This window comes from Embiotoca jacksoni, unplaced genomic scaffold (assembly GCF_022577435.1).
Source record: "Embiotoca jacksoni isolate LCO1_2020_lvr unplaced genomic scaffold, fEmbJac1.0.p SCAF_97, whole genome shotgun sequence".
In the NCBI taxonomy this organism is placed as follows: domain Eukaryota; kingdom Metazoa; phylum Chordata; class Actinopteri; family Embiotocidae; genus Embiotoca; species Embiotoca jacksoni.
The window spans coordinates 750,783-767,099 of NW_027185455.1; the positions used below are offsets into that span (position 1 = coordinate 750,783).

The 16,317-nt window shown below is 43.5% G+C and overlaps 1 protein-coding gene across 5 annotated transcripts in view; it reads right to left on the reverse strand.

Moving 5' to 3' along the window:
- Nucleotides 1-15,319, reverse strand: part of cep192 (centrosomal protein 192) — a 33,034-nt gene extending 17,715 nt beyond the window's left edge. For 2 of the 5 annotated variants that reach the window (XM_069142091.1, XM_069142088.1), the window contains exons 1-25: nucleotides 14,467-15,319; nucleotides 14,009-14,119; nucleotides 13,114-13,271; nucleotides 12,767-12,828; nucleotides 12,171-12,315; nucleotides 11,220-11,335; nucleotides 10,934-11,023; nucleotides 10,483-10,635; nucleotides 9,833-9,983; nucleotides 9,388-9,596; nucleotides 9,043-9,165; nucleotides 8,238-8,366; nucleotides 7,164-7,419; nucleotides 6,895-7,044; nucleotides 6,739-6,803; nucleotides 5,612-5,839; nucleotides 5,175-5,307; nucleotides 4,953-5,035; nucleotides 4,581-4,850; nucleotides 3,432-4,263; nucleotides 3,168-3,285; nucleotides 2,727-2,883; nucleotides 1,541-2,225; nucleotides 1,199-1,390; nucleotides 438-586 (exon numbers count right to left, since the gene is read on the reverse strand). In XM_069142091.1, the coding sequence (XP_068998192.1) occupies nucleotides 438-586; nucleotides 1,199-1,390; nucleotides 1,541-2,225; nucleotides 2,727-2,883; nucleotides 3,168-3,285; nucleotides 3,432-4,263; nucleotides 4,581-4,850; nucleotides 4,953-5,035; nucleotides 5,175-5,307; nucleotides 5,612-5,839; nucleotides 6,739-6,803; nucleotides 6,895-7,044; nucleotides 7,164-7,419; nucleotides 8,238-8,366; nucleotides 9,043-9,165; nucleotides 9,388-9,596; nucleotides 9,833-9,983; nucleotides 10,483-10,635; nucleotides 10,934-11,023; nucleotides 11,220-11,335; nucleotides 12,171-12,315; nucleotides 12,767-12,828; nucleotides 13,114-13,271; nucleotides 14,009-14,119; nucleotides 14,467-14,639 (4,938 nt within the window). In that variant the 5' untranslated portion in view covers nucleotides 14,640-15,319. Of the gene's footprint in view, nucleotides 1-437; nucleotides 587-1,198; nucleotides 1,391-1,540; nucleotides 2,226-2,726; nucleotides 2,884-3,167; nucleotides 3,286-3,431; nucleotides 4,264-4,580; nucleotides 4,851-4,952; nucleotides 5,036-5,174; nucleotides 5,308-5,611; nucleotides 5,840-6,738; nucleotides 6,804-6,894; nucleotides 7,045-7,163; nucleotides 7,420-8,237; nucleotides 8,367-9,042; nucleotides 9,166-9,387; nucleotides 9,597-9,832; nucleotides 9,984-10,482; nucleotides 10,636-10,933; nucleotides 11,024-11,219; nucleotides 11,336-12,170; nucleotides 12,316-12,766; nucleotides 12,829-13,113; nucleotides 13,272-14,008; nucleotides 14,120-14,466 lie in introns of those variants that run through there. The other 3 variants (XM_069142089.1, XM_069142090.1, XM_069142092.1) reach the window with 3 other exon arrangements.
- Nucleotides 15,320-16,317: the final 998 nt, after the last annotated feature.

A 16,317-nucleotide genomic window follows, 5' to 3' on the forward strand; every position in this document is an offset into this window, starting at 1 on the left:
TACTGTAATACACCCCACAACTACTACAAAGCTAAGGAGTGAGTGTGATGGACTAGTGGACCAATGTACTCACTCGCCCTTCACCGACTCCCATGAAGATGTAAAATTAAAATGAAAAAAGGGCCATACATGTTAATTACTGTACATTCAAGTCCAGAAACGTTGGAACTCCTTGACAAAGACATCTATAATCATAAAGGAGTAAAAGTTGGACCTTTGTACATGACAGGGCAATCAAACCAATCGTGTGCTTGTCACTGTGGAGATTGACCTCCAGTTCACCATGTCAAGGTTCACGCTCCATGAACAGCAGCAGCAGCAAACAATATGAACGTGTAGTAGAAAGCAGCTCCACAGATATCAGTAATAAAAACCACATACATTCAGTTACTCCAATCTCCTCCTGCGCCTCTTCACCGCCCCAACACTCTGCTCACCTTCTCTCCATCGATGGCCAGGCCGCTGACAGTGATGGACACCTGCTGCCATCTCTCAGAGGGGTTGAAGAGGCTGAGGGAGGTCTGTGAGGCGATGCCGACACAGCAGGCGTGAGGGAAGCGCAGCTCCTCTGGTACCATCACTTGGCCTGAGGAAGAGAACGGAAGTGTGATAGTTGATACTGGGAAAAGCAGTTATTGTGTTTGTTGTACGCGAGGAGGTTGAGACTTGAAAGCCATGTTTGATTGCAGCAATTAAAAATGTCTGGTTGCAATTTTTAGCTTTGCACAAGAAAATGATTATCTCCCTGTCCAAACTGGCATGTTTACACGTTCCAGACCGGGAGCAACGCTTGCACGCGTCTCCCTTCAGAACTTTCTGGTTAGATATGACATGAGCAGGTTTTAGATCACACCACCACATACTGGTACCGTCTATGGCTACAGACACTGCAACAAGGCTGGGCAGCTGACAAAGGCTGGCGATGAGTAAATGAGTGTGAAGGTTCAAACGAAAAACAAATCAAAATACATAAAATGCAAAAGTATTTTTAGTCACGAGAGGTCATAATGGGTTAACTGACTGTTGCTCACAGGTATCACCAGGTAAGATGACAAACATCAGTGTAATAATGGTGGCTTGATCTCAGAACATTTGACACGTTTTGTCATCCTGCTGTAGTTTCTAAATTCAGCTGTATGCAGTATCTTGAAATGTGTGAAGAAGGTAACGTCTATATGAACATTGGTAATAATACTACCTCTTGGTTCTTCAACACCACTTGCCACCATTGGTGCTCCACCATACTGACTGTAGGGTTTCCCCATCATTCCCATTTCCTGGTGGCTCTGATGTGGTCTCAGGAGGTGATGGGACCCAGCAGCCCCAGAAAGGCCCAGCGGCCCTGATGTGGGGTGAATGTGTCGGACCATCAGATCACTGTTCGGTATGCCTGAAAAAGCAAAAGGAGAATCATTTCAGCAAGTGCATCTTCTGAGTTTAACGACTGCGAGGTACCAACTTATTTGATAGTACCGGTATGTCACCGTTTTGTCAGACATACTCGAGCACCTTTATTTAGAAGTCAAAGGAAAAGACATGCCTGTAGAGGACACACTGTAGAGATGGTTTCCTGCTGCTCCCACATGAAAAGCACCAGGATGTAATGGAGCTTCTGGTCCCAAATACTGCTGAGCCAGCTGGGAGTTGAAGAGAGAGCGTCCGGCGAGGAGAGACTGCATATCTCCTTGGTGGGGAAGGTTGACCATGCCAGGACACTGAGGCTTAAAGCTGGGGATGGGCACAAGTCCCTCCGAGGAGTAGGACGGGGGCACGCCGAGGTCACTGGCGTACACAGACGATGACACCGAGTTAGCTGCTCCCCACTGCTGGGAGCTCTGAGGAGCTGCAGAGCTGCTGGACTGCTGAATGTTCAGATTGCTGCAATAGCCCGAGTCCACTTTAGTGAGCTGCCGTGCATTAGACTCAGAGAGGTGCTGGTAGTTCCTGTAACCTGCTGAAACGTCCCCAGGTCTGTCGGCAGGGCAGTGGTAGTTACATTCACTCTGGCTGCGGCTGCAGCTCAGAGCAGAACCGCTGCATGAGGGCTCTGGGCTTTTACACGGCGGTGCTGGTAGTGGGTCCAGACTTTTAGAATGCTGTGGTTGCACCTTATCGAGGCTTTTGTGCAGGCCGAGCATGTCCATGTTAGATTCTGCATCTGGTTCTCCAGGTGGGGTCGGACTGAACCTGACGATGGTGGTGCTCAGTGCCATGCTACAGTTATTCTGTGGACAAAAAACAACCTGGCACAATAAATACCAAACTTATGATTGACACATGACTGAAACCTTTTCACTATTAGCACAGAATCAGACTGAACTATTGTACCTGTTCATCAGCGTGTTCAGCAATTATCTGGATTACAATGCAGATCATTTTATCCTCAATTCATATGGTGGTACTTCCATTTTATTTTATTGCAAGTATTAGAAATTGACTCTCTAACCTGTCTTTGCTGCTTTCATTAAAAGGATTTCATGAAGACCAGTGGTCACACAAACATGTGTAAAACCGGTGCGGAGGTTGATATAACTAGTAGCAGTCAATCACAAAACCTATTGCTCCCCCCGCGTTTCGTGCAATGGAAGTTTACCTGGTACCTTCCAACAATAATGCCTCCATTAGAGGAGCCTGGTTATACAAGAGTCATTTCACAGAGCACACACCCATCTCAAATGCTGCTACTTCATGACGAATGCAACACATTCAACTTCGTCCTATTGTACCTTTTGCCTTTCAGGTGTAGGTACAACAGTGGCATCATTCACGGAGATGTACGTGAGCCTGCTGAGACTGGGGCTGGAGCAGGTAGACTGAGGAGAGAGGTCAACGCCCGGACGCTGGTCGGCCACACCTCCACTGGATGAAGAAGGTGAAAACATTCTGACAAGACAACCAGGGAGAAGAGTCATGGGAATAATGGCTTATAATGTCTGTCAATGATAATCTACAATAAGTAAATAACTAAATAAAACATAAAATTACACCACATTCAGTAACAGCGCAAATATTCAAGATTAATCTGACAGTTTCTTTCTCGAATAATAAGTTACATGAATTTGGGCTGAATTCAATTTGAAGTTTAAAGACCATCACCAATAGCAGTAACAACAATAAGGTTGTTACTATACTGCTTTGATGTATAGAAACCATGTGTGATTTAATACCCGTTAGCGGTGGGAATGGAGGTCTGACTTGGGGAGGAGTGGGTGAGAGGAGAGGTGGACGGTCTGAAGTTACACGCCGTCTCCTCCACACATGGCTCAGGAAAACCTTTTGGAAGTTCTAGAAAACAAAGTTTCATGTTAACATACAGGATTTATTGTCATTTTAATATTCACAATGAACAGTATGGTGGCTGCTGAACTCTTACAGTGTGGGTGCTGGATGTGTGCCGTTTACATCACAACTCGTACTCGGTTTTCACTCACCAGGTTCGGGGTCTCGTGGAGAATGGACGTTTTGAGAAGAGAAGCCAATGTGCTTCTGTACAGAGCTGTGAGGTAGTGGAGCTACAGGGATGTTCCTGGGTGCTGGTTTCTTCTCTGGAGAATCACAGGTTCTGCTCTGCGGCTGCCGGCCTGCACTCCTAAAACTCTGGGTCGAGGGAGAGGAATCTTTATGGCCTTTCCTCCAGCCTGGGGAGGTTGTGGGCAAACTAGGTGAGGCAGCAGAGCTTATATCAGTCTTATGTTGGGTTTCTGGAGAGCTTAGGTTGGATGTTTGTGGAGTCACATCTCCAGGCTTGACTCCATTTTCTGTGTTTGTCTCGCCTGAGAAACCACAAGTCTTGGTTGAAGAAGCAGCAGTGTTATCACAAGATGCCATTTTAAGTGCAGGAGGCTTGTTTGTGGAAGATTGGCCAGAGCCCACAGACCTCCTGGCAGAGCTGAAAGATGTACGAGGACGAGGAATAGAGCTTCTTTTTGAGTCACTCTTGTTATCTGGTGATAATGCCAGGAACGCTGCAGATGAACCGTTTGGTAGCGTCATCTCTCCTCGCCCGTCTTTCTCCTCAGTTTTAGTACTCGTCTCGTTCCCCTGTTTCTCCAGATATCCTGCCTGAGGGTTCCTCTGTGAGCTGCTGAGATTGTCAACCCAACCACTCAAGTCAAAGGTAGTGTGCACCACAGAGGTATCACTGCAGCCAGAAACATCCGTCTTTTTCAGGTACTTCTCCAGGTCAAAGGCACTCATCTCTCCAGCGCAGGTGCTTTTCTGCAGAGCATCTAAGATGGCCCTCTGGTCTGGCTCAGGGAGGATCTATGCAGACGACATTTTACCATAAACATTGAGAGGACATGCTTTCATGGTTGACAAGTGTTTATTTTTTTTTATATGTTAAATCCTGGATCACAAATACAGATCATAATTTAAGAGTCACCAAAAAAAAGGCAATTTTCTTTTAAAATGTTGAACCCTATTTGCACCGAGTACTGTTTAATAAAAGGATTAACATATGGTATTTCATAAGGAATGATTGGATTGGAGACCATGTTCACGTTCCAAGACCAGAAAATTAAGTGTGTACTCTTGTGAACACACTGACACAACATACTAAATATAGAGTCAAGTCTTACATGTTCCGCTGAGGTGGGCTCTTCTGTGCTGCTGACAGCAGGTCCAACAAGTCTGGCGGGTTGATTCCTCATCCTACTCCTCTTGGACAGCTCCATGATCATGGCAGCCAGTTGTGATGGGTCAGTACTGATGGATGCATCTGCAATAGCTGAGGCAATTGTACTGATGCTAAGCATCAGATGACTGCTGTTCTTGTCAGGGGCCACACAGCTGTGGTTTCCCAGGTTTGACTCTCTGTGGTCAGGGTGCACAGCTCCGACAGCATGGTCCTAAAGAGAAAAGTGATTTCAGGTCATAAAACCATGAAGCTGTGAGTGTAACCTTTCATCAAAATATTCTAGAGTATGAACATATTTGAAAGATCCATGCACCTCTTGTACACAGGGTTGTGGATCAGTATCCCCCTTTGGTGACATCCTTTCCCCCGGAGCTTCAAGAGTTTTGTCTAGGTCCTCTGCAAAGAGATGATGATGAGCAGTCGGTCAGAAAGGCGGTGTGGATTGATTTAAAATGAACAAACGCACAGAAAAGACCAGATACCGCTCAAAGAACCTAGAAAATGATCCTTCTGCATCAGACTTCTGAAAACACACCTGGTTTGAGTGTTTTGTCTGCTTCACTGAGCGCCGTGGTGTCACTGTTGTCTCTACCCGAGAACTCTGAGGGGTGAATCAGTGGAAACGGTTCCCTCTTCTCTGGAGAGGTGATGATGTAGCCAAAGGATGGCTGGAGGAACAAAGAAAATCCATGTGACAGTTGTTTCTCAGGACTTTAAAAGCTGAGATAAGATTGACGCAAACACATTTTACACTAATATGTCAGGAAATCTATAATGGTCTGAAAAAATGAGCAGGAATACAATCGAGTCATAAATATTTCTGGAGTTTCTCCTGCAAACAAACTGGATCTCTACAAACATTAGCAGACACCTCTAGCTTTACGTGTAAACAAACGCTTAATACCTTCCAAACCTGCCAAGTAGACTGAGAGAAGGTACATCGTTAATTTCTGTAAAGCAGCTTTGACTGACCCGCTTAACCATTTCCAAATCACCGGAGCTGCCCAAACAGCCCAGAGCTTCAGAGCGTTGTCCAAAAAACTGCCCAAAAGAAAGTCGCAGGTAGCTTTCATCTCCCTGCTTAAACTCCGAGGACACCTGGGAGCTCCTCATTAAGATGTGGCTGTTGGGTGGCACCTTCCAAGACGAGTCCCTGTGAAAGGTGCTGTTGTTGCTGGCGGCAGGTTCAATCTGCTCCTCCTGTGTGAACAGCAATACTCTAAATCAACCACCAGGGGCCATGCTTTACACTAAACAGTGCATTGTTAATATCTATCTACCGTATTTTTCGGACTATAAGGCGCACTTAAAATCCTTAAATGTTCTCAAAAATTGACAGTGCGCCTTATAATCCAGCGCGCCTTATGTATGGTTACTTGTTGTGCTTATTGATCGATTTTATGTGGTACAATGCGCTCAAAAATCTGTCGAAATGTGTAAGTACGACTTTGTTAAGCAACGAAGCCGCTCCACTCAGTGGATATTCGGAGCATTACGGTACGATGTGTCACGACCTGATCGCCCGTAACAGGAATGTAATGTCTAAACTAAAAGTGCATTCATGTGAGGCAGCCCGCGCCCGGAGTATGCGTTAGCTACAATAAACCAGTCAGAGAACAGTATTTAGTACGCTTACCCCCTCCACTTTTTATACGTAATACTTACTGTGCTTCAACATTATATCACAGTACATTTGTGTGTACGTAAAAGGACTCCAAAAATGGCACCTGTTAAGAGGCATGCTTATGAAGCGGGTTTCAAACTCCAAGCAATTATCTACGCAGCAGAACATGAGAATAGAGCAGCAAAGAATTCAACATCAATGAATCAATGGTAATGGTTTTGCTTAATGCGCCTTATAATCCGGTGCAGCTTATGTGTGAACATAGACACGTTAATTCACAGTGCGCCTTATAATCCGGTGCGCCTTATAGTCCGAAAAATACGATATCTATCTATATTATATATATATATATATATATATATATATATATATATATATATATATATATGTTCACATGAAATCATTAATGGTGTATGTCTCCAAATGTGACTGAGCCAAGTCTTAATTCAGAAACCAGGCCAGCCGTGCTGCATACCTGCATGAATTGGTGCTCCTTTTCAAACTGCTCTTGATCCTTCACTATCTTTTCCATAGCAACACCTGCCAAGGAAAGAGACCTTGTTTAAAAGGCCAGACAACGTGTTGAAACTCACAACATAGTATCACAACACAGTGGTGGACTTGTACATACTGGAAGGAACAAAGTCCTCTGTCTGAAAATGGCCAGCACTTTCGGATGTCTTCCCATCAACCTCTTTCTCAAAGGAGGAGTAATATGCCAGGTCGGTCACCCACTGCCCTTCTTCATTCAGGTACACCACATTGTCTGTGGCATTGGCACCTGAAGAGACAAGCAGTGCTGTTAACTCACAAATGTAAGTTAATTAATGCCAGAACACGTAGTGAACTCCTAGCACTCGGGGTTACCTGATGTAAACATTAGAAATAAAGACAACCAACCTTGTTTAAACTCCAGCATTAGGTTATCTGGGCAATGGTTCCACCCATCATCTGAATCTTCTGCTTCCTGGTGGAAGCTCTGGGAGAAATACTTGGCTTCCAGGGAAGTGGAGAGGGGGTGGTTGTCATCCTCACTGGTAGTGTCCGAGGCCTCAGCAGCAGTTGCGTCACCACAGGGCCCCCCCCTCATGCCCAAGGAGGGCCTGGCACCATCCAGCTCATCCACTCCATCATCATCACAGTCTGGGAGCAGCACCTGCAGCAGGGTTTGTTCACAAAAGGTTATAAACTTCATGACATGGTGGAGAGGAGGACGCTGAACAAACTATTATCCATATTGGATAATCCTGACCACCCTCTCCACCTGCTGCAGGGACAGAGGAGGACGTTCTCTAAAAGACTCCTCCAGCTCCGCTGTCACAAGGACAGATACAGGAGATCATTCCCGATCCAGGAGATCATTCCCGATCCAGGAGATCATTCCCGATCCAGGAGATCATTCCCGATCCAGGAGATCATTCCAGATACAGGAGATCATTCCCGATACAGGAGATCATTCCCGATCCAGGAGATCACTCCCGATCCAGGAGATCATTCCCGATACAGGAGATCATTCCCGATCCAGGAGATCACTCCCGATCCAGGAGATCACTCCCGATCCAGGAGATCATTCCTGTCCACTGCAATAAGACTGTACAATAACTCACCTCTGGCAAAATCCATCACACAACAATAACACTGTTGTCTGTGTTCTTGGTTGTTTGTATATAATATATATAGATATATACTGTATATACTGTGCATTTTATATTTTATATTTATATTTTTTACTGCTATTTTATTGCTTTCTATTATTCTATTATCTTAATGCTTCCTGTATGCTACTGTAGCGAAAAAATTTCCCCTCAGGGATTAATAAAGTAACTACCTAACCTACCTAACCACAATTTGTGCAGATATTTACATTTTACCTGTCAATTGTATTTTAAAGTGTGTTAAATTTACAATGTTGATGGGTATAATGTAAATGAATAGCTAGGTTCTTGTCACCTATTCTCCTGCTATCTATTGTACCTGGGAGAGGTGGAAGCTTCCCTGGGTTACTGAATCCGGAGGTCTCCTCAGTCCAGCGCCACTCGTCAGGTAGACTGAGTCCAACAGCCGGTCAGCTGGAGGCCCAGAGTCGGTGCTCTCCATGGCATCCTGCCATTCAAGTCACATTTACCAATATGACCTTAAAAGCTAATCACAACAGTTGGTACCTGAACCTTCACAGCTTTTAATTATATAAATCTTCCCATTAAACGTGCAGTGTTAAATATCTTTGTGTGTAATGAAGAGTAACTCTCCAAATGAATACGTAGAGGAGAATAAAACCACTGAGGTTATTGATCCTCACTGTGTGCCCGTTTCATACTTTGACCCGCAGACACATTGTTTTTATAAAATCTATTTCTGAGCATAGAGGCAAACGTAAACATTTATAACGTAATACAATTTTAAAACCAACATGAACATTTGGTTTCAGTTGTTGTGTTTAAGTGATGCTTTAACCCAAATCTAGAGTTCTTAACACCAAACTCAGTCATTGGTTGGCAGAAAAACATATTTTGTTAAAACAGAAGTCAAAATGTTTTTAACTACCTTTAGACTAACGGTGAAAGATTCATACCAAACCGATTCATTCTCATGACTTAGTTAATTGTTCCACTGTCATATAAATGCACTGTCAAAACAGACTCTGTCAACATTTACATTATATTATTACCATTTAAATATTGGAGAATATAATCGTACATGTGCCTGGCGTAGTGCAATTAAGATGCCCTCCAGCTGCTCATTTACAGTCACATTACAGCTGCCACACATCTGTACTCACCAGTGCCTCCTGTCGGTCCAAGACCATACTCCAGTTGACAGGAGAAAGTCTCTGAGATCCCCCTGATGTTCCAAGAGAGAAGCCGGCCTCCACCGTTCCTACAGGACCGACCCGGTCCCCCATCTGTAAAATACACAAAGAAACACGGCAACATTTCAAAATCTAGAAATGTATTGTTTATCACATAGAAGTCATCAAATGAATCAGTCAAACACAGCAACAGTTGCATAATATAAGAGAAGTCGTAATAATAATAATAATGATTTAAAGTATTGTCACTAGGTAACCATCAGTTGATGCTGATCGGGGATCTCACACCAACAGGAATACTAGAACAAGTCTTACATCAGTATGTCTGGGAAAGCTGTTCCTCCCATGTCCTGGCAGAATATTCAGATCATCATCATGATCTTCATCAACAGCACTGCTACCCACAATCCCCAGCCCACGCAGGACATCATAGGTGGTCTGGACGTTCGATGCTGGAACAGGAATGGTTGAAACTCCTCCATCATCCTCAGTGCCGCTGCTCCCGTCCCCACCTCCTCCATCTCCTGGAGTAACATTATAAAACACAGCAAACCAGTGGTCACTCACAGGGTTGGACAGTTGCTTTCTCATCTCAATACATCGTACTGGCTGGGAAAGAAAAATCAAATGATACCGTCATCTTATGGTTTTGTCATAATAAAACGGATTCATTTCAAAAGCAGGAAAAACTGCAACAGCCACGAAGACAAAAAGAAACACAAGACACGCTGAAAACAGATATTAAAGCTGCATATTGCACCTGTAACAGGAGGGTTGATGACTCGTCCTTCAGCAGATCGTCTGTGTTCGATCCCAGACTGAGACGGACCACCATGGCCACTGGCCGCTTCATCATCAGAACTGCCCCCTTCTAAGCCCGGCCTGAAACTGGGACGGTTACTTTCTCCAACCTGTAGATTTACACGACATACAAACACAAATGATATAAAGTCAAACTCTATTGTACAGTATATTTCCCTGTTCTCCCTACGTGCACCTAACAGCAGCAGCATGTCGCTGATGAAACATGACGGCTGCTGATTGTTTTGTTTTTTTCTCCGTCTTTAGAAATTAATGTTATAAAATTTTGCACTACGGACACTTTATTTCCGGGTTAAATCAGACACCTGTGAAAAAAACATACAAACAACAAACTTTGCAGTTTATAATAGAAAATGCCATTACATTTAAGTATATAAAGGCTTTTTGACAATGAGAGTGGTGCGAGTGAGGAGGAGGAGGAGGAGGAGGAGGTTATTGCTTTAAAAGGGAGCAAAGGGATGGACAGTTTTCTTATACAACAACTCCATCCAGCGTTTCCATTTGGAGAACACGGCATTTTGACAAGAACGACGGCAAAACTGATCATTAAATTTAAGAGTTTAAAAGAAATCATTCTGTATTTCTGACCAGCTGTCTGGACGTGCTTGGCAGCAGCCGTGTTCTTGCAGGATTACAGTTGCGTCTCGCAGACTCCAGCTCATCTTCAGTATCCTCGTCACTGGCCGGACAGGAATCCATTCCTGTAGCAGCCACACGCACATACGGCATCTGGAAGTCCTCCTGAAGAAAAGGCACACAACATACAGAGAAGTTACAAAAACAAAGAAATAAACACAATATTCTAAAGTCAAGACATTCATTGTTCTTTCAAACATGTGATTTATAAAAAGTAATGATAGTATTGTACAAGTAACACCACATTTAAGGGAGTCAGAGAAATCAACGACTCTTTTGAAACTCCACATTTCAAAGTCATAATTATAAAGATGTATTTTCAAACAGGAAGCTCATATTAATTGCTGTTCCTCTACTCAGGCTGAAATCAGCCACAAAGCAACAGCAGTGTAAATGTGCTCACCTGATCATAATGATCAAGGAACTGGTGTCTGTACTGTTCAGGCTCTGTAAAACTTGGGTTTGACGGGTCATCAGCAGCACCTGGCACGCCCTATGAAAGATATTAATATTAATGAGGACTGAGAGACAAAGAAATGAAGCAAACAAAAGTGTAATTTTTGTATTTTAACTGAAAGGATTTGCCAACAGACTGTGACTCACTGGTGCTGGTGAAGAGTAAGAGAACACGTCAGTAAAGTAAAACGTACCGCCTATAAATCTATTAACAAACAGAAGAGGCGTCTTACTGCTGCAGGGATCTCCTGGCCCTCCACTCTGCCTCTCTGCATGGCAGGAGGAACCAGCTTATTGAAGTAGAGCTCCAGCTCATCATCAGGCAGGTTATTGAAATCAATGTCATCATCTGGTGACCAAACACATCAAGTTTAAACCACAAACAATACAATACCTCAGCTCTCCATGTTTATTCTATCTGATCAAAACCTTAATGATGTATAAAGTATACATATAAAGTATGCACTCAGCGTGATGCACGAGAGGGCTGGATGCTGAACTTTAAAAAATGCCTTCTCAATCCGTAGCAGCTTTTGAGACCGAAGACTCATCCACACGAAAACATTTTGTTTTAAAATGCATAAGGTTAGGTAGTGACTTTATTAATCCCCGAGGGGAAATTTTTTCGCTATAGCAGCATACAGAAGCAATAAGATAATAATAGCAGTAAAAAATATAAAATGCACAGTATATACAGTACAGTATATATCTATATATATTATATACAAACAACCAAGAAACACAGTCAACAGTGTTATTGTTATGTGATGGATTTTGCCAGAGGCGAGTTAACCTTTCCTTCTTTCCCACAGCAGTAAATGGGTGACTTGTAGGATGCAGCAGCTTGCAGGTGACGTGTTAAAGGGGTTTCTGTAAAGTGTAGCATCCACCGATAGTCTGCATGCGAGGCGTTTTGGGGACATCCGGAACATGTAGCTACAGATATTAACCTGGGTTGAACTATCCGTGTCTAATCTGCATGAAATGTAAAGATTGCACCACAAGGTGTATTGAAATTTTTCTTTTGTTAAAACGGATCTTGGAAAACTGGTATTAAAAAACAGTATATTGTTCAGGAAGTAGTGTAGAAGTGAAGGTATTGGTACCAGTATCAAACATGTTTTAACAATACCCAGTCGGTCTGAATGCAGCATTAGCACAATGCTGCAGCTGCTCAGTCATACCTGTGATATCACTGTCCATGCTGTCCACAGACATGAGCTTCTCATTTGCCAGGAAGCTTGAGTTACTGCCACTAAAGTGGTCACTGTCCACTCCCTCAGTCTGCACATGAGCCTCCTCCTCCGCTGTGGGTGGTAACGCCTGAGCCTGTATGGACATGACAATGTCATAGAAGGGACCTGATGGCAATATTTTGGCCAAAAAAAAGATAGTTTGGTAGAAAATATATTGAATCTCTGTGATGTTCTATATTTAAATGCACTGTAGTCAATCATGTTTTTGATTTCAAAGTGTTTTCTTTAAGACTAAATTCTAATGGTGAAAGATGCTAAAATAGCAAGACATTAATTTATTGAAAAAGACAAAAATGTGGCATTATAAAAACTTATATTAGCTTTTGAAACAACAACAACAACACAGCTTGGCATTCTTACCTTGGTGACCAAGACAGAAAAGTAAATTTAGGAAATGGCAGAAACATTGACAGAAGTGAATTTCACATATCCAGAATTCAGGTAAATATTATAACAATCCGACATCTTTCGAAAAGATGAATCAACAGGCATCAGATCAAGTGTATGAAAAAGACAGCTGGTACCTTCCCATCGGTACCGTCCTTATCTCCAAAATGGGAAAACGTCAGAAGACCTGAGGACAGATCTGTCAGGAGAATCAGGACACAAGTGCATTATCATCATTAATGGTTTCATAAAATGAGCCTGAAAATGTACCTTCATTACAGCAATCAGATATTTCTTCTCAATACATCAAAAGGCATAAATATAATATCATAGTTTTGCAGTAGTATTAGACCATGTCAATTTGTAACCTTTGTACAGGTTGATTTAAGTCAAGTCAGACTTTAACCTTTTAAGCCTCAGAGAAAGTGAAAGGATTGAGCCGAGAGTTGTGCCTCTAAGGCTGGACAGGAGCAAGACAATCTACCTGTTCCTAGTTCAGTGGGTCGGCCGTAGACCGGGTCCGTCTGCGTGGGAAGAAGGCCCAGCACGGAGCCTTGGTTTCTGGATGCACCGTCATCCACATCAATCTTCACCAGCATGTCTGAAAAACGGTTTGCTGCAATGAAATCATCTGCATTGTCCCTGTAATGGAAGCAGGAATGTAGATAATTAGGAACACACAAAACGTAGAAAAGGAAAGAATAAAAAATGCTCCTCAATGGACCTTAAAATCTGTAGAGCATATAATGTCCTTCTCAACAAGACTAACTGATGACAAATCCTCTTCCAGGATGGACAGACATGCAATCAATGTTGAGTGTTCAAGCAAGCAACAGATGGAGTGTAAACATTGTATGTCTAAACAATGATTCAACTTTCTTTGTAGAAATTACTACAGCAAACAATATGCATGAAAATTAGGCTGTCACACATACAGAGTCCCCAAAAAGTATATGGACACATTCGTAGGAATCTGATTGCATTAGATTAAAAACAACAACAACATCTCAAAGCAAATGGAAGAGTTAAGGAAGATAGCACAAACACAATATTCCACAAAAACAGGTTTGATAGGTTTTATGTGATAAAAACAAAAGATAAAAAAGTATTGACAGCCACCAGCGGATTCACTACAGACCAGTCACTGCTTTAGTTTTTAGTTTTCAGAAACGCTGGACCACATGTGGGCTGGCTGTCGGTTCATCACACATGTGGTCTATGGGATGGATTCACCTCACTGCTCTGGGAAAGCCTGATTATCCTAAACACACTACGGTAACGCCAACAGCACCAGATTGATGTCCCAGTGGATTGTTCCCCAGCTCTTTCCACACAAACCTTCTACCATCAGATCTGTGACTACGTGTTTATATACTCACAAGTCATCTTTAAAGCTGAGGGCAAACTTGGGCTCTTCTCCAACAGACGGCTGTGTGTTGGCCCGCTGCAGCTCTCCGCCCCCCAGATAGGACGTCTCCACGGGATCTCCTCTGCACAACGAGCACACAGCACTGATTCCACAAAGAAAACGATTGTCGACTAGGAAATAACTCTGTCGCTATTCATGGTCCAAAGTTCAGTTTAGCAGCTGAATACTGAGTCAGAACAAACATGTCTGACCCCATTGTACAACCTTTGGAGAAAAAAGTCAGCAACAACAAAGAGGAACTTCCCATGAACACCAGTGTATGTATGGTGATCATGTATGTGGAAGTCCTGGAGTATCGAAATGCAACAACTGCAATGAACCTCAGAGAACTTTAGCTCCACATTAGTCAACCAGCCGGTGATGACAAACACGATGCACACATCTGTCCTAACAGCAGCATGCTCCCACCTGTTGTCCAACCCGGGTCTAATTTTAGCCACCGTCGAAGCAGCCACCGGAAGTCCCGGGCCGGAGCCCAGCGTCACGTCCCCCAGTGTGGCCCGGTCACCGGTGCTGTCCAGAGACCTGCAGAGGAAACTGGGGAAGGCTTCATCCTCCAGCCTGTAGAAACGGTCTGCCATGTCCAATGAGCGGAGCAGGGAGACCTGCAGGTCTCGTCTTCAGGTCAGGTGAAGACCATCTGTAATGTCTGGGCCGACACCAACAGGAATAAAGACATGTTCAAACCTGGAGCTCAGAACGGGTCTCGAGACCAAACGTTACAGTAAAGGACCACCTGATCCGTGTCTGTCCACCAGCTGACTCAAACCTCCTCGAGCTGGACACAACAGCTGCACGTGCAGTTTGATGTTCAGGTGAACAGCTGATAGAAGAGCAGTTAGCACGAGGCGAGCTAACTTATGACGCTCAGCAGCTACCTGCTAAAAACAAATGTGGGTTTGTCCAACTGGAGCAAGTTTCAGCTCCTTCGTCGTCTTCGTCCATTAAGTTAATGAGTTGTTGTAAGAAGATAAGTCACAGACATCGTAGGAAAGTTAACAAAGTCTTCAGGACTGTTTCAGCGACATCATGGAAGCACAACGTCAACGTTAGTTGGAGTTCAACTCACAGTCAGCACTTCTTCTCCAGCTCCACTTCCGTCTTCACGAACCGATTCACAGACGTTTCAAAGTGGACTCAAGTTCCCAAAGTAATTTTCCAACACTAACGCGTTTCATTATCACTTAAAATGAGACATATCAAACAATAGTACAAGTTCAGAGGACCGAGCAGCGCCTAGAAACCACAGGAAGCCCGCCACGGCGTCACAGCAGGAGGGCGGGACTTAAACAGTTTACACCACTTTGATTGGCCAGCAAAGCTGAGAGGGAGGACATGACCAGTTGTGATAGGATGGGGACCGTGTCATTCTACTGGATGACGTTGATTGGGTTAGTTTGGAAAAAGGCTCCTTCATGTGCCACTCCGGTGTCTGTCCCCAGGATGAATGAAAGAAGGGACATCTTTATTTGTAGGCTCCAGCCATAATGAAGGCTATCGGATTGTCAAAACACAAAATTCAAATGTATAAGTTGGTAGAATTAAACATGCAAAATAAGTTATTTTAAAGTAACACTATAGTTTAAATCAGCACAAGTTAAAAGTTGAAGGAAACATGTTTTCTTTTATACACAAGAACATAACGCCGGACATCTACAGTATGTGAGTTGCTGGCCAAGTGAAACGTCGACTGTATCATGTGTTGGACCAAGCAGCTGCAGGGAGGCTGTGGTCTGCAGACAGCTGCCTGCTGAGACAACACATCCCCTGAAGTCCATTTTTTGAGTGAGCGACAAAACTGAAATGTTATCCTTCCCGCATCATGAATATCACAAGTGTCAGGAATAGTTGTGATGCTTTTAATACTGACGTAAAGATGAAAAAATTCCAACAAAACACACATGATGATGAATCGTGTTATTTCCGTCGAGCAGTTGTTTCACATGAGTCAGTCTGAGTCAGTCACTCATGAATACTGTCCGCTTCTCTTTGTGTGTATGAAGGAAAAACCGTCCAAAATAAAAACACATTTGATGTCTTATAGTAATTGTAACTTCCACCAAGTGCAATTTTAAATCTCCAGACCATCCACACAGCAATAAGACAAGTCCTCTGCAGGCACTAAAATGCTTCCTCTGTTTCTGTCTGTCTTACCAGCTTTAACATTGTCTGATAACCCCCCCACCCCTCCACCCCCTAAAAAAAAACCCCAAAAAACCCCGAACGTTTTCTTTTCTTTTTCACATTACTTCAACCCAA